Source organism: Alligator sinensis, unplaced genomic scaffold, assembly GCF_000455745.1.
Source record: "Alligator sinensis unplaced genomic scaffold, ASM45574v1 scaffold1970_1, whole genome shotgun sequence".
Taxonomy (NCBI): Eukaryota; Metazoa; Chordata; order Crocodylia; family Alligatoridae; genus Alligator; species Alligator sinensis.
In genome coordinates this window covers 124,788-140,315 of record NW_005843362.1, presented here as the reverse complement: position 1 = coordinate 140,315, position 15,528 = coordinate 124,788, and the positions used below count along the sequence as shown (strand labels likewise).

The window sequence follows — 15,528 nt, the reverse complement described above, 5'->3', positions numbered from 1 at the left end:
TTCGCTCACCGCGGCCTTGAAGATAGCAAAAAAGTATGTACAACTCTGATTTGCAGGTGCAAGAAGGAGGTTTGTGAACTAACCTCGCCTCCCCCATTAGTTCCCATCCTGATTACAGCAAAGTAGTAGTGAAGTAATATTACAGCCGCTTTTCATGCTAATTTCACTATATGATCACGTGAGTTGTAAGCAACTGTTAAAAAGTATATAAGCCTCCTGATTTTGCTCTTGTGGGGGGGACCCCTTCCAAGTGCTTGGGAAATCCATGTCACTTTGGAATCCCCCCTACAGCTGTAGTTTCTTTTGAATAAAAGCTTCTGCTGACCTGACCCAAAAGTATGCTGCGTGTGTTTCCACGACAGGTGGGCAGAGATGGCTGGCACCAAGTGCCATCTCCACATGGATTGAGAGTGGGAGCGGGTGGGGCAGGGGCAGGGGCATGTGGAGCTGGGCTGCAGAGATGAGCCCACGAGGGGGAAAGGGAGAAGGATGACAGCCCTGGCAAAGAGAGATGCTGCTGAGAGAGGCCTGGAGCAGCGCCGCAGGGGGCACTGGAGCCCTGGAGCTGCCACGTGCATGAAGTGAGGTGGCGCAGCCAGGGTCCATGGGACGCTCCCACTCCCTATGGCCAGACCTAGGTGAAGAGGTTGGTGCCGATCCTGCGGGGAAGCAAAGTCACAGAGTTGCTGCAATTTCCTGGGCGGGGGCATAAACTCGGGCAGGCAGCCAGGGCTATGGGGTAGCCACCCCGCCCTGCCCCTGCCCACATCCAATCTGCTGCAGGTGCCCGTGTGCCGTGGCTCAGCAGGCCCCTCCACACAGAAGCACCAGGCAGCTGCCGTGGGGCAGGCGGGACACCTGCGGTTGCACAGGGAGCAGCTGCTGGTGCCAGGAGTGCAGTGGGGAGAAGCTGTAGTGTGGAGGGGCTGCCCTGGTGAGGGGTGGCTCCCCTGCCCTGTGCCCCCCGCCCCCAGGGCCCAGCGGAGCAGACATGGAGCTGCTGAAGCAGCACCGAGCACAGCAGCCTGGCTCCGGCAGTGCAGCCCAGGCCGTGCGGGAGTTGCTCCTGGTTCTGGCTGCGAGTGCTGTCAGGGACTGTGAGCCCAGGGGCTCTGCCAGGCTCCTTCCCCATCTCCTGCTTGTGCTCCTGCCCACGCAGCTCAGGGTAGGGTCAGGAGGGGACCACGGCAGCACCACATCCATCTACTCTGGCCGAGGGCCCTTCCCAGCCCCCACTGCCCCTGCCCGCAAGCCGTGGCCCCCGGGATCCCTGCCAGGGGAGGGCCCTGCTGCTCACAGGGTCGCGTTCCAGTTGTCCTGGCTGGAGCCAACCTTCTTCCGCAGCAGCCGCATGGTCTGCAGCACCTCCTTCCCGTTCTCGTCCACAAAGCACTGGCCCACGAAGACGGTGGTCAAGATTGTGGGTGCTGGTCAAGTGAGTGCTCTGTGTAGGCTCTAGCTCCCCCTCCATGCTGGCCGTGCCAGCTGGGTATGTGGCTGCTGGCTAATATCTGCCCAGGGGTCTTGCCAGGCCAGCATCTGTGGCACAGCACAAAGAGCCAGGCTGCGGAGGGGCAGGCAAGGGCCCTGGGCAGGGAGGGGACTGCTGGATGCACCGCTGGGCCTGGAGCTGGTGCCAGGTATGGGGTGGCTGAGAGAGCCCTCCAGGATGAGGAAGAGGAGCCAAAAGGGGTGGCCCAGGCAGAGGGGAAGTGGAGGCAGGAGCTGGGTACTGCCCAGGGCAGGTGGATGGATAGAAACCTTTGCACTGGCATGGGGCTGCCCCGGCCTTCCCACCCCACTGCACATCGGGCCATGTACTGGTGAACGACCAGGTGACGGTGAGCCCGAACGTTGGCTGCTCCAAGTTTCCTATCTGCTGGCTGCCCCTCAGGGGGGACACACTGATCAGCTTGTCTGCGCTGGAGACTTGGGTGAGGTACGTGCCGAAGATTTTCCCAACGTTGTTTACAGCTAAGACGTTCATTTCAGAGTCCAGGTCGTTCTGCCACCGCCCGAGCAGGGAGCACTGCGGAGGAGGGCTGCGGTCAGCAGAGGGTCCAACTCCTGAGCGAGGGCATCGCCCCAGAGCCCCCAGCCCTGGGGACCAACCCAGAAACCAGGAGACAGAGGACGGGGGTCCTGAGCTGTGCAGGGAAGTGCCTTCTGGCATGACCCATTCCCTGGGTCTGTCCCGTTTCAGACAGCCCCAAATCTGTGCAGTCGCCTCCACAACCATGGAGCTGCTGAGGCGGTCAATACCCAGGTGTTGTGCTAGGGACATTGCTCTGATGGAGCCTCTGCCCGGCTGGTCCTGAGATCTGGGGAGCTCTCAATGGGTAGGGAAGGGCTGGGGGGCTGAAGAATCTGCCAGTGCACTGGTTTGGGCAGCGTACCCCTTTGCAAACCTGGGTCCAGCACATCCCACCAGACCTCCTAGATGGTCAGTTCATTGCCAGGCCCATCGCATGGCCCCACACGCTGCTGAAACACTCTAGGCTTGTGCCCGAGCTGTCTGTGGTGCCCTGACCTCGCTTGTGGTGCCCAGACCTTGCCACAGTCACAGCCACGGAGCATCCTAGCCTACCTGTTGGGAGTCCTTCATGCTGAGTTCACACACCCTAGAGCCATCGCTGCTCCTGCCCGTCGGGGTGACAGTGTCCCTGCCCGGGCAGTCAGCAGCTCAGCCCAGGTCTCCGGGGCACAGATCCTGACATGTGCTAGAGCAGAGACCCTGCAGAGGGGCAGGTCCCAGCCCCCTCCCCTCCCCACTCACAGCCCTGCCGAGCCCCGCCACCCTCTGCTGTGGGCTCCAACCTCTAGGATCTCCCAACAGTGCATGCCGCAGCATCTCAAGACAGTGCAGAGGAAGCATGAAACCCCTGCTTCCACCAGCACTGCACCTGCCTGCTGAGTACCTTGTCATTTAAAGGGATGCTGAGGGTCCCCATGGCCAGGGCCAGGGCCAGGACCAGGATGAAGCCAATGCTCTGCATCATTGCTGGGAGCTGGAGCTGCTTGAGGGATGGTGAGTCTCTGCAGGCTGTTACCAGTCAGCTCTGTGCTCCTGAGGGAGCCCTGGCACCCAGCTTGCTGGACTTACAAAGGACTTTTTCTATTCTCCTCCCCGCCCCCATGCACACACACACCTGATCTACCCAGAACTAAGCACAAGAAAAGTTGAATAGGTATCTCAGGCCGTACATTCCCCGGCCCCACTATGGGAGGCCTATTTAAACTTGATTGACTAAAACTCGGTTGCCGGGTTAGGGAATGCTGAGGCAAGAGATCGAGTCAGAGGGGGTATGGCCGACATTTGAACAATGGTTAGGGGCTCATCACAACATCCAGCCCGTGGGAGGCCTGACCACAAATGCTGTCATACTTTTCCCGGGATGACTGGTGGAAGTCCTCCCCACAACGTTTATGGACACTCCGAGTAATCAATCCCCTTAAGTCTGTTAAAAGACTACAGTAAGATCTGAAAGTCACGCTGAGCTGACAGGTAAAATACAAAACACTGATGCTGACTTCACAGTGCAAGCATAGCTAGGCCATCTGAGAAGAAACAATGTGGTATCCCTTCCAATATATCTTCTATATTCATAATAATTTCAAGCTGGCTCCTAGGTGTCTTGATGTTTTTCCTGGTTGTTAATCAGCTTCTTAAGATGTTCCAAACCAGATAACCCCTTGTCACTGAAAAAGATAATTCATTTAAATTGAAACTGTTTATATAACAGGATTTTCCCTGTCAATTATGGCTTGAGACCCCCTTGATTTACACAATTAAAAGAATGCTTTGAAGAGGCTGGGCTAAGAGTATAAGAAAGCTGTAAAGCAGCACACAGTGTGCTTCAAGAGAGAAATCTCTCTGACACCACCGCTGTTGTTCTCGAGAATCTGGGAGAAACAGATCATATCTTCCCATCGCCTGCTAAACCTTCAACGATTGTGCTGGGAGCTTTGCCTGTCAACAAAACACCCACGTACCTTGGAACGGGGAGATCCCAGCTCTTGCGCTCTCTTTTTCTTTTTCTCTCTAGGCACAGCTTGCTGAACCTGAATTTTATTAGTTAAGCTTGAGCTAGGTTTCCCCAAATACTCAATTAAATCAGGGTAATATTGTAATTGTTTTTGTTTGCTTTCCCTTGCATGGTTATTACTACTAGTACCATCATAAATTCCATAGACTTAGCAATAAATAATTTTTATACTCAAACTGGTGGTAACCAGGTGAATTTTTCCTTCTCTACTTCCCCTTCCCCACTTGCTCTGCAGCAACGCTTCTTTTACCTAAGCCAAAGATCCCTGAGAATCGCAAAAGTACTGTGGGATCCACTCATCAAGAGGCTACCACTACTAGGACAGTTAGGGCAAAACATTGGGACATGCTGAGTTTGAGACATAAGGGGATCAGCTTGTACAGGCTGATTGACCCCGTTTGGCTCAGATGTGCCCTAATGACCTGAATGCTGGCCCATGAGGGTGTCAGCTGGACACCCAGCTGGATTCAGAGGTCTTCTGTTCACCTGTGAGTGTGTGTCCGACTGCATTTTATTGTTACCTTAATTAACTGATTCCTGGCACATGAGGGTTTCAGCCTGTCCATGCTAATCAACCCGGCCGGGTCAGGCATGTCACATTAATGTATGTGTGTGTATTTGACTGATTTCATGCCAGGAGGAACCCAGCCCCATTGAAACTGAGTCCTGAAAGATAGCTCCATTTTGGGTGAGGACTTGCAGAAGGGAGAGATACAGCTCCGTATAGAAACACAAGTAACACAAGCAGCACATTGATAGCATTACAAAGACCCACATACAATTACATTGCCAGCCACGCAGTCCCGTCCTGCATCCCTGCACCCTCGGGAACGGGCAGCCAGGCAAATGGGGCCCAGGCCATAAAGGGGGCAGGAGATGCGGCCACAGCAGCAGGACCCCTGGGTCCAGCAGAGCATGGCAGGCAGGGCACAGATGCATGGTGGGTCAGAAAAGAGACATGAGACAGGTTGGCAGGCTTGTCTTTTATTACTCCCCCTGAACAACAACACGTGCATGTATCTCAGCACCCACCGGGCCCCCAGCAGCACAGAGCAGCTGCTCCCCGGTGCCAGCTGCAGAGACGCAGGAGCGGGGGCAGCAGCTCTGCGTGTGCCGGACCAGCTCCCAGCGCTGCCCCGGGCTTCTCCCCACATGCACAGGTTGCTCCTTGTAGTCATGTGGGAAAGGTCTCTGTCAGGTGTGCACAGGATGGTTTCTTGTCTCCTTCCTCTCCAGGCTGCATCTTTCACTTTGGTTTATGGTCCTCATGGTCAAGGCTGGAGCACAGCTGGCAGCCAGGCAACGGAGCTAGTGCAGAGCCCAGGCTGATGGGACGGCATGTGGGGTGGGTCTGCACCCCCAGTACAAGCAAGGATGGAGGGGGCTGGGATACGTGCACGTGGGGGCAGAAGGTGCAGTGCCGGGGTCTGCTGCTTTCCTTATGCAATGCGGGTGAAGACGTTGCAGCCGGTCCTGCGAGGAACCCCAGCATCAGGAGGACGGAGCCGGCAGGGGCCATGCGCTCAGTGCTGCATGGCACACGCAGGACCGTAGCCCCCAGGGAGGCCTGGGTCCCCAGCCCCTGCTGCCTGGCACTGAGGACCGCTGCCTGGGGAAGCTCCTCGCCGACGGCCTGCCTCCCAGGGCGCCAGCAGCCCAGCCCAGGGCCATGCACCACGGGGGCAGCGCCCACCACACCACAGCCCCAGACCCACGGGGCCCTCGGCCAGGCGCTCCCCAAGGGGGGCCGGGCAAAGGCACCGGAGAGCAGCAGGACCTGACGCCTCCCCACACAGCTCCGGCCTGCAGGACAGGGCACGGGGATGCCCGGGACGGCCCTTCACGCCCCACAGAGACCCAGAGCCGTGCCTGCCCCGCTCACCTGGTCGCTTTCCAGTCGTCCTTCCCGGAGTTGACCTCCTCCCTCAGCAGCCACATGGTGTGCAGCGATTCCTCCCCGCTCTTGTCCACGAAGCACTGGCCCACGAAGACGGTGGTCGAGTCTGTGGGCAGTGGGCGGGTGAGCGCTGTGGGCCCTGCCGTGGGCTCTGGCTCCCCATCCACGCTATCCGTGCTGGCCGGGCACGTGGCTGCCAGCTAGCGTCTGTCTGGCGGGCACGTCCGCAGGGGCCGCTGTTGTCACCCCAGGTGCGCCCGGGACAAGGGTCGGGCTGCGGCCGGCCCTAGCGATGGGGACGGATCGTGGGGAGGGTGGGAGACGGGCAGGTGATGCGGGGCCATCCCGGTGCATCCTGGCTGTTCCCAGGCCTTTCCTGCTGTTCCAGGCCAGGGCAGAGGGCTGGAGCCCGTGCCCCAGGGGCAGGCGACGGGGAAGGGGAGAGGGTCTCCTGCAAGGGCAGCCAGTGGCTGAGTGCAGGGGAGAGGGCAGGGGGAGGAGAGAGCAGACGAGGGGCAGGGGCGGGGCCGGAGGGCTGGGGCTGGAGGCTGCCCACCGCGGCTGCCAGGCACGCACCTGAGAAGCTCTTCCAGTTGACGGTGAAGCCGAAGGTGGGCTGCTGCCCCTCACCATGCAGCTGCTGGGACCCACACAGCAGCGCGGGCTGGATGGGCGCCTGCGTGGCCGACACGGCCGTCCTGTACTCGCCGGAGAAGCTGCCGTCTGCTTCCACGTCAAAGATGTGCACCTGGGAGCCCAGGTCGTTCTGCCACTGCCCGGACAGGATGCACTGCGCGGGAGCACACGGGTCAGCACGGGCTGCACACAGCACTCACAGAAGCGGACCCCCTGCCCAACTCCCCAGGGTTTGTGCCCAGCACAATGGGGCAGCGAGAAGGCTGGCACAGCTGACCTTGCAGGGCCTTGCGAGCAGCTTTGGCACCGGGCTTCCTTCTCGCCTGGCGGGCGCATCCGTGGCCGGCTCCTGCCCCTCACAGAGTTTTTCACCCTCTTGGCAAAGTGACTTCTAAAAGAGCAAAAGAAAACCCAGCTGTTTCCTTGGGTCAGCAGAAGCTGCAAAGTGCAACCTGGACCCCCCAGAGCAAACACCCGGCCCCAGGCACCACTACCCCGCACCTTCTTCCATGATGCCACTCCCAGCGATGCCAGGCCCAGGGACAGGGCCAGCGGGAGGCGAATTTCCCTCATCATTTCTCCAGTGTCTGCAGGTGCTAGATGTGCTGGCCGGTCCTGCTGCAGCAGAGTTGTGGCTCCTTCCTTCGTGTTCGCTCGCTCGCTCACTCGCTCGGGATAGCTGGGTTGTGGGGGAATGAGCAGCCTCTCACAGATGCTGCGGTGATGATAAAAATGGTGTGCCCGGTGTCACAGTGAAAGTGAAAGGGAAACAAAGTTGTTTCTGAAGTTGTTTATTAGTCATTTCTTGGAATTCCTCTTGTTTCCCAGCACTGCCGACTGCTTCCAGTCCTAGCTGAAAGCCCTGACACAGGAATGTTGTCTTAACTCAGGCAAAAGTGAACTCTGGTGTGGAGATGCATAATGGTGCCAGGCTGGATGCTCAGGAAGGCAAGATTTTGTTCGAACTACGGCCGGCTGCCAGTCTCTCCTTGGGCACCTTCTGCGAGGACCACAACACTGGCAGCGCGGAGGGGGAGCCTCATCACTCCTCCCTCGTGCGCGAGGGGCCAGGCTGCGGCCACGCTGCCCCAGCCTGTGACTGTCCCTGTACCGGCCCCCTTTCCCCGGGTCAGCGTCTCCCTGGGTGCTCTCCGGGAGGACCCATGCCGGGAAGGGGCAGGACCAGCGCTGGTCTTGGCCTTGGTGCAGAGGCAGCAGGTGCCTGCAGCGTAGTGAGCGAGGAGCAGTTGAGGGGAGGCAGAAGGGTGGCATGGGGCCCAGGGAGCAGGGGGCACATGTGGGGCTGCCAGCGTGGGGGACAATGCACTGGCGTCGGCACGTGTACTGCAGCGGGGCCAGGGTGAGGGTCGCACCCACGGAAGGTCAAGAGTCAGGGTCCGGCCCAGGCAGGGGAACAGCCAAGTCTGGGCGGGGTGTTAGCAGCGGGATGCCGGCAGCAGGCAGAGTGCGGGGAAGCTCTGGCTGGGAACCAGCTGCAGCCGCGTCCATCGTGTTTACAGCCCAGAGAGACAGGTCCTGGATCCTGTCCTCTGGGGAGTGCTGAGCCCTGCCCCTGGCACCCTGCTCTTGCCTGGCCCCACTCCGCACCTGCTTGGTGCTGAGCAGCTCCGCCTGGCCCTGCCTCTGCCTCTGCCTCCAAGCACCGCCAGGGGCACTGAACCCCATCCTGTCAGCTCCAGACCAGGTTTCCCATCTGTCGAGATCTGTCTACATTGCTTTCTGTCCTCCACCGTGTTCACAGCCCTTCCCCGTGCCGCGCCGTGCTGTGCCCTACACAAACTTGCTCCAGAAGCTTTCTGTGCCAGCGTCCACACCATCAATACACAGGATGAGCAGCCCCAGGCCCAAGACAGCCCCTGTGGGGCTCCACTCGAAGCCTCCCACCATCCTGACATGGACCCAGTCAGAATTACCCTTTGCTGGCAGCCACTGAGCCAGCCGTCTCTCCCCCTTACAGGACCTGCGTCCCACCTACACTTCTCCAGTTCACGTACGAGGAGGTCATGTGGGACTCTGTCCAAAGCCTTTCTGAAGTCCAGGTACACGATGCCCACATCAGGCCCTTGATCCACAGCATGCCTTCTTGGACACAGTAGCTACTGTGTCCCGGGAGATCAAGTTTCTTGGACACCATTTGTTCTTAGCTGATGTGCTGCAGCAACATGACACAATTTGGGGGGGTTGCAGCACTAGGTTACCCAGTTTAAGATCAAAGCAAAGCGAAATGCAGTATTAGTGGCATGTGAACAAATGGGCTGGATTATATGTTAAGTTTAGAAACCGCAACCAGCTGGACAGATAGTCAGAGGATGTTGTGTCATGACTGCTGCCGTCAGACCAATTTAGTGCACTCCTCTTACTCCGATTTCTCATACGAAATCTCGCCTTCGTGAGCATCCAGCCCAGCACCCTTATACATCTCTGCACCAGAGTTCACCTTCACCTGAGTTAAAACGACCACACCTGGGTCAGGGCTTTCAACTAGAACTGGAAGCAGCTGGCAGGGCTAGGAAATACACGGCGACACCTGCTACATGCCCAGAAAGGAGAAGAACTGCATGAATGGACCACAAAGCCCTTTGAAAAGGAGGGAGAGTCGTTAGTGCCTGCTGGGTGCAGAGCCATGGCCAGGGACTGTGAACGCCATCACCTCCTCAGCCGCTGCCCCCGGCAGTTGTGTTTAAGTTTGGATGGAGCAGGGAGCAAAGGGGGTGATGCCCCCACGCCGGGTCCTCCTCTGCCTGCGGGCGAAGGGCAGCAGGTGAACAGAGCCGCCAGATGCAGACGCAGACGCAGGCCTGTCCCAGCTGACGGCACCACCCTGCTCCTGTCTCCAGACAGTTGCCCTGGCCCTGGCTCGGCCCTGCCCTGCCCTGCCCTTCTCCCTATCACGGTCACTGTTGACACCAGGCACTCGGTATCCAGGATGTGGGCAGCAGCTGGGCAACGCATCGGACACTTCACTTGCGGGAACTGCTCCTTCCCCTGCAGCCCGGCTGTCCCGAGCGAGCAGGAAGCACGGAGCCGCCCCTCTGCTGCAGCAGGACCAGCTGGCACGTCCGACACCTGCAGATGCTGGAGAAATGGTGAGGGAAATCCGCCTCCCGCTGGCCCTGGCCCTGAGCCCGGCATCGCTGGGGGTGGCATCGTGGAGCAAGGTGCGGGTGGTGGTACCCAGGGCCGGGGGCCAGGCGCTTGCCCTGGCGGTTCTGGGTCGTCGGGAAACACCATGTATCTGGGTTCATGAAGGCAGTTTTCCTTAAGCATTCCCGGGGATAACTGTTCTTCTGGCGTGGTTTAGTACCCACTGAGGGGTTAGGGCTTGAAGCCCACTTTATGGAAATAGGAGGCTCCCCCCTAGCTTGCTCCTATGGCCATATGGCTGAGGGCAGGCAAAACTTGGGGGCATCTGAACCCCAAGCCTTCAGCCTTGGGCCTGAGCATAGGATGCCCGCCAAAAGACTTTGGAAGTATCTGAAGGCCCTAGGGGGGTGGAGGATTTTTGCCAGTTGTAGGGTCACTTATGGTTCTGGACTGACTCACGGATTTGGACTTGATTTGGCTGGGAACACGAAAGATTTCTTTAAAAATAAAAAATTAAAAAAAGGTGTGGGTCACGCTTCATGGCTTCTGCTGACCCAGGGAAGCAGCCAGGTTTTCTTCTGCTCTTCTAGAAGTCACTTTGCCAAGAGGATGGAAACCCCCGTGAGGGGCAGGAGCCGGCCAAGGATGCAACCGCCAAGAGAGAAGGGAGCTCAGGGCCAAAGCCTCCAGCAAGGCCCTGCAAGGTCAGCTGTCCCTGCCCTCCTGGGTGCAGCGCCTCGCTGGTCTGGCCTCCCTGCGCTGCCTTGGGCCAGGCACCCGGATATTTCCAGCAGAGCCGTCCCGCAGCCGGTGCCACGGAGCACCCTGCTTCAGGCGGCTGCACAGGGGGCGCGGGTCCCTGCCTCGTCCTGCTGGGCACGGGGCCTGGGGCGGTGGGCAGCGTGGCCTCTCCTGCGGGCACCGCTTGTGGCCCGTGCTGACCCGTGTGCTCCCGCGCAGTGCGTCCTGTCCGGGCAGTGGCAGAACGACCTGGGCTCCCAGGTGCACATCTTTGACGTGGAAGCAGACGGCAGCTTCTCCGGCGAGTACAGGACGGCCGTGTCGGCCACGCAGGCGCCCATCCAGCCCGCGCTGCTGTGTGGGTCCCAGCAGCTGCATGGTGAGGGGCAGCAGCCCACCTTCGGCTTCACCGTCAACCCCCCGCCCTCTCCCCTGCACTCAGCCACTGGCTGCCCTTGCAGGAGACCCTCTCCCCTTCCCCGTCGCCTGCCCCTGGGGCACGGGCTCCAGCCCTCTGCCCTGGTCTGGGGCTGTGGTGTGGTGGGCGCTGCCCCCGTGGTGCATGGCCCTGGGCTGGGCTGCTGGCGCCCTGGGAGGCAGGCCGTCGGCGAGGAGCTTCCCCAGGCAGCGGTCCTCAGTGCCAGGCAGCAGGGGCTGGGAACCCAGGCCTCCCTGGGGGCTACGGTCCTGCAATGGCTGATGCTGCCTGCATCCACTCCCACTGACACTGGGCTTCCCCACAGGACCGGCTCCAATGTTTTCACCCGCATCAAGTGAGCAAAAAAGCAGGACCCCAGCACCGCAGCCCCTGCCCCCTGTCCCCACAGTTCCACGTGCATGCGACCCAGCCCCAGGGCTCTTCCTCCCATGCACACTCGGCCTGCATTTGTCCTAGGGGTGCAGACCCCCTCCCACGCCATCCCATCAGCCTGGGCTCTGTGCTGGCTCCATGCCTGGCTGCCAGGTGTGCATTCAGCATGGCGAGCACCAGCGCTACCTCGCACTGTGGGCTTGGGCAGTGCATTTGTCCAATCTTTAGCTTGAAGATGCTAGGAGCACTGAGTGGTGCCACTAAGTGCCTGGGCTGTGGTTGTGCTGGAACAGAGACGTCTGCCCACAGGCTTGTATGTAAGTTGTTAACGAGCAGCCTTGACTGTGAGGACCATAAATCAAGGTGAAAGACGCAGGCTGGCAAGGGAAGGAGAGAAGAAAGAGTCCTGTGCAGACCTGGCAGAGATCGTTCCCGGATGACCAAAGGAAGCCCCGTGTACATGTGGGGAGAAGCCGGGGCAGCGCTGGGAGCGGGCTGCCGAGAGGCGCTGCCCCCTCTCTCCTGCATCTCCCCAGCCCGCACCGGGGAGGAGCTGCTCTGTGCTGCTGGGGGCCTGGCAGGCGCTGAGATACGTGCACGTGTTGTCATTCAGGGGGAGTAATAAAAGACAACCTGTCTTATGTCTCTTTTCTGACCCACAGCGTGACTGTGCCCTGCCTGCCATGCTCTGCTGGGCCCAGGGGTCCTGTTGCAAGTGGGGCACAAGTTACAGAGTTTGTCCCTGGCTGGGGATCTCTCCCTATGTGGACATCTTGGACTTGCCCACAGGTCCCTTTTACTTTCCCTTTTGCTGTTTGGCGCCTGGCAGCTGTTTCTGAGAAGCAAGATAATAGCAAGGGCAGTGATAAAGAAAGTGACAGTAACTGTGAGTGACCCCTCCATGGACTTCCAGTAAGGGGAACTGCCCATGTCACAGATCCCAGCCACACCTGCTTGGCAGGGGCATAAAAGGTGTCTTGCAGGGAGCCCAGGCATAGGTCCCTGCCTGCAGACTCACCAAACCCACAAGCAGCTCCAGCTCCCAGCAGTGATGCAGAGCATTGGCTTCATCCTGGTCCTGGCCCTGGCCCTGGCCATGGGGACCCTCAGCATCCCTTTAAATGACAAGGTACGCACCAGGCAGGTGCAGCGCTGGTGGCAGCAGGAGTTTCATGCTTCCTCTGCACCATCTCAGCCTGCTCCAGCATGCACCATCAGGGGATCCTAGGGGTTGGAGCCCAGAGCAGGGGTGGTGGATCCTGGCAGGGCTGTGATTGGGGAGGGGAAGGGGCTGGGACCTGCCCCCCTGCAGGGGCTCTGCTCTAGGGTACCACAGGACCTGTGCCCCAGAGTCCCGGGCTGAGCTGCTGGCTGCCCAGGCAGGGACAACATCTCCCCGATGGGCAGGAGCAGCGATGGCTCGGGTGTGTGACCTCAGCGTGAAGGACTCCCAACAGGTAGGTTAGGATGCCCCATGGCTGTGACCGTGGTGAGGCTGGGGCACCACAGATGAGATCAGGGCACTACAGACATCTTGGGCACAAGCCTAAAGTGTTTCAGCAGCGTGTGGGGCCATGCAACAAGTCTGGCAATGGGCTGACCATGCAAGAGGCCTAATGGGATGTGGGATGTGCCAGACCTGGGTCTGCAAATGGATGCGCTGCACAAACCAGTGCACTGGGAGGTTCTCCAGCCACCCACACCCTTCCCTACCCATTGTGAGCTGCCTCAGGCTCAGCACCAGCCGGGCAGAGGCTCCATCAGAGCAATGCCCCTAGTCCTTCGCCTGGCCTTTGGCCTCCTCAGCAGCTCCATGTCCCTGGAGGCAACTGCACAGATTTTGGGCTGTATGAAATGGGACAGATCCAGGGAACAGAGTACAGCCAGAAGGCGCTTCTCTGCATGGCTCAGGACCCCCGTCCTCTGTCTCCTGGTTTCTGGGTTGGTCCCCAGGGCTGGGGGCTCTGGGGCGATGCCCTCGCTCAGGGGCCGGACCCTCTGCTGACCACAGCCCTCCTCCGCAGTGCTCCCTGATCGGGCGGTGGCAGAACGACCTGGGCTCGGAAATGAACATCACGGCTGTAAACAACGTTGGGAAAATCTTCGGCACGTACCTCACCAAAGTCACCAGCTCAGACAAGCCGATCAGTGAGTCCCCCCTGAGGGGCAGCCAGCAGATGGGAGACCAGGAGCACCCGACGTTCGGGTTCACCGTCACCTGGTCGTTCTCTGGTACGTGGCTCTGTGTGCGGTGCGGTGGGGTGGGGTGGGGAGGCCGGGGCAGCCCGTGCCAGTGCAAAGGCTGGGGTCCTTCCGCTCGCCCTGGGCAGCACCCAGCTCCTGCCTCCGCTCCCCCTGCCCCCAGGTCGCCTCTTTAGGCTCCTCTTCCCCGTCCCAACAGCCTGTCGTAGCCACCCCATGCCTGGCACTAGCCCCAGAGGCGCACCCAGCAGTCCCCCCCACCGTCCCCGGGGCCCTGTCCTCCCCGCCCCTGCCGCTGCCCGGCTCTTGGTGCTGTGCCATGGAGGCCAGGCTGGCAGGACCCTGCAGTCTCTGGTCCAGTCCAGTCCAGTCCAGTCCCTGCTGTCATGGGCACCTTGGCAGATCAGCCCTGCTGCCAGCTCACCCAGCTCCAGGGGTCCATGTCCCACTGCTCCACCACCCCACAGCCCCTTCCCTGCCCTCCCACTCGCACCCACCCTGGTGCGTGGTGCTCGTGGCATCCCGAGCAGCTGCGGCCACACATGCCCTGCTGGACCCCAGGAACCCCCTCCTCCCTGCCTGGATGGTCTCCTTCCGAGTCCTGGGACGCTGCGGTCTTGGCTGCGGCAGCATCGGCTCTCGTTCCAACCCCTCTGCCTGCCCACAGACTCGACCACCGTCTTCGTGGGCCAGTGCTTCGTGGACGACAAAGGGAAGGAGACTCTGCAGACCATGTGGCTGCTGCGGAAGAAGGCCGACTCCAGCCAGGACAACTGGAAAGCGACTCTGTGAGCATCCCGGGAACCATGGCTTGGGGGAAAGGGAGGGTTGGGAAGGGCCCCCGGTCAGAGCAGACGAACGTGGTGCTGCCGTGGTCCCCTCCTGCTCCTGCCCCTGCCCCTGCTCTGAGCTGTGTGGGCAGGAGCACAAGGAGGGGATGGGGAAGGAGCCTGGCAGAGCCCCTGGGCCGTGGCCCCTCACAACTCTCGCAGCCAGAGCCAGGAGCAGCCCCCACACGGCCCAGGATCCACTGCCGGGGCCAAGCTGCTGCGCTCGGCATTGCTTCAGCAGCACCGTGTCTGCTCCGCCGGGCCCTGCATGAGGCAGGGGAGCTACCCCTCGCCGGGGCAGCCCCTCCATGGTGCAGCTTCCTTCTGCTGCAATCCTGGCACCAGCAGCTGCTCCCTATGCAGCCGCAGGTGTCCCGCCTGCCCCACGGCACAGGCCTAGTGCTGGCACCTGGGCTCCCAGGCTCCCGGGCCTGCTGAGCCACGGCACGTGGGCACCTGCAGCAGGTCGGATACGGGCAGGGGCAGGGCTGGGCAGCTGGCCCGCGGCCATGCTGGGAGCTGGCAGGGCTGGCATGTGGCCCCCACGGGAAATTGCAGCAACTCTGTGCCTTTCCTTCCCCACAGGGTCGGCACCAACCTCTTCACCCGGGTTTAGCCGTAAGGAGTGGGAGCATCTTGCGGGCTCCAACTGTGCCTCCTCACTTCATGCCTATGGCAGGGCATCAGTTGGACCCGGCTCCACGCACCCCTCCCCTCCCCTCCCCTGCCCTGCCCCGCCCGCTCCCACTCTCACTCCACGTGGAGACAGCGATTGGTGCCACCAGGCTCTGCCCACCTCCGGTGCTTTCAGCCCACAGCCCAGCCGGGCATCCACCTGTGTGACCACTCGGCCCTGGGGGCCAAATAAACCTTTTCCACTGAAAAACCTGCCTGCTTGTGTGCCTGTGAGTCCCCGTGCTGCTCACACTCCGCTGCTCACTCTCCAGGTGGCGGCGTGCCCATTTCACACGGGGTTGGAGTCGCTTGTAAATTCACCCCAGATGTCAGACACATTTGCAGCAGTGAGTGCTATGCGTTAGCAGAACAAGCTCCCCAGGATCCAAGAACCAGTTGCTTTCGATAAGAGGTCTGTGGACCCACAGACACGAAGTCCGGGGCTTGGTAGGACTGGGGAACCGGGTCCAACTGATGCCCTGCCTGGGGGACGGGATCGAGAACCTGTCTCTCCGGACCAAAAACACTATGGACACAGCCGCAGCTCATTCCCTGCCCGAGCTTCCCCGCGCTCCGCCTGTTGTC

General features: G+C 60.6%; 4 protein-coding genes across 4 annotated transcripts; 2 read left to right on the top strand and 2 right to left on the bottom strand.

Annotated features, from left to right (window-relative positions):
• Window positions 1–1,293: 1,293 nt before the first annotated feature.
• Window positions 1,294–2,996, bottom strand: LOC106723224 (avidin-like). Its single transcript, XM_025194975.1, has 3 exons — window positions 2,919–2,996; window positions 1,822–2,029; window positions 1,294–1,427 (listed from the first exon to the last, which is right to left on the bottom strand). Exons 1-3 carry the CDS (start codon window positions 2,994–2,996, stop codon window positions 1,294–1,296), a joined length of 420 nt encoding a protein of 139 aa, XP_025050760.1.
• A 2,018-nt stretch (window positions 2,997–5,014) lies between these two features.
• LOC102386986 (avidin-like) lies at window positions 5,015–7,441 on the bottom strand. The gene is made up of 5 exons (XM_006038472.3): window positions 7,081–7,441; window positions 6,857–6,970; window positions 6,520–6,733; window positions 5,929–6,049; window positions 5,015–5,519 (listed from the first exon to the last, which is right to left on the bottom strand). Exons 1-5 carry the CDS (start codon window positions 7,153–7,155, stop codon window positions 5,486–5,488), a joined length of 558 nt encoding a protein of 185 aa, XP_006038534.1. The 5' UTR covers window positions 7,156–7,441; the 3' UTR covers window positions 5,015–5,485.
• A 1,719-nt stretch (window positions 7,442–9,160) lies between these two features.
• Window positions 9,161–11,202, top strand: LOC112548643 (avidin-like). Its single transcript, XM_025194974.1, has 4 exons — window positions 9,161–9,686; window positions 10,275–10,388; window positions 10,645–10,847; window positions 11,169–11,202. Exons 1-4 carry the CDS (start codon window positions 9,684–9,686, stop codon window positions 11,200–11,202), a joined length of 354 nt encoding a protein of 117 aa, XP_025050759.1. The 5' UTR covers window positions 9,161–9,683.
• A 1,034-nt stretch (window positions 11,203–12,236) lies between these two features.
• Window positions 12,237–15,154, top strand: LOC102387745 (avidin-like). Its single transcript, XM_014527208.2, has 4 exons — window positions 12,237–12,365; window positions 13,261–13,468; window positions 14,106–14,226; window positions 14,854–15,154. Exons 1-4 carry the CDS (start codon window positions 12,288–12,290, stop codon window positions 14,882–14,884), a joined length of 438 nt encoding a protein of 145 aa, XP_014382694.1. The 5' UTR covers window positions 12,237–12,287; the 3' UTR covers window positions 14,885–15,154.
• The last annotated feature ends 374 nt before the right edge of the window (window positions 15,155–15,528 follow it).

What these genes read in the sequence shown, in the direction of transcription:
- LOC102387745 (XM_014527208.2), top strand. Translation starts at nt 12,288, where the DNA reads ATGCAGAGCATTGGCTTCATCCTGGTCCTGGCCCTGGCCCTGGCCATG. An exon ending in GCATCCCTTTAAATGACAAG is followed by an intron (nt 12,366 to 13,260) that starts GTACGCACCAGG and finishes CCTCCTCCGCAG; the next exon opens with TGCTCCCTGATCGGGCGGTG. An exon ending in CGTCACCTGGTCGTTCTCTG is followed by an intron (nt 13,469 to 14,105) that starts GTACGTGGCTCT and finishes GCCTGCCCACAG; the next exon opens with ACTCGACCACCGTCTTCGTG.
- LOC112548643 (XM_025194974.1), top strand. An exon ending in CTCCAGCAAGGCCCTGCAAG is followed by an intron (nt 10,389 to 10,644) that starts GTCAGCTGTCCC and finishes GCTCCCGCGCAG; the next exon opens with TGCGTCCTGTCCGGGCAGTG. An exon ending in GGCTTCACCGTCAACCCCCC is followed by an intron (nt 10,848 to 11,168) that starts GCCCTCTCCCCT and finishes GCTTCCCCACAG; the next exon opens with GACCGGCTCCAATGTTTTCA.
- LOC106723224 (XM_025194975.1), bottom strand. Translation starts at nt 2,996, where the DNA reads ATGCAGAGCATTGGCTTCATCCTGGTCCTGGCCCTGGCCCTGGCCATG. An exon ending in GCATCCCTTTAAATGACAAG is followed by an intron (nt 2,030 to 2,918) that starts GTACTCAGCAGG and finishes CCTCCTCCGCAG; the next exon opens with TGCTCCCTGCTCGGGCGGTG. An exon ending in CGTCACCTGGTCGTTCACCA is followed by an intron (nt 1,428 to 1,821) that starts GTACATGGCCCG and finishes TCACTTGACCAG; the next exon opens with CACCCACAATCTTGACCACC.
- LOC102386986 (XM_006038472.3), bottom strand. Translation starts at nt 7,155, where the DNA reads ATGATGAGGGAAATTCGCCTCCCGCTGGCCCTGTCCCTGGGCCTGGCA. An exon ending in TGCTCGCAAGGCCCTGCAAG is followed by an intron (nt 6,734 to 6,856) that starts GTCAGCTGTGCC and finishes GCTCCCGCGCAG; the next exon opens with TGCATCCTGTCCGGGCAGTG. An exon ending in CAACTGGAAGAGCTTCTCAG is followed by an intron (nt 6,050 to 6,519) that starts GTGCGTGCCTGG and finishes CACTGCCCACAG; the next exon opens with ACTCGACCACCGTCTTCGTG.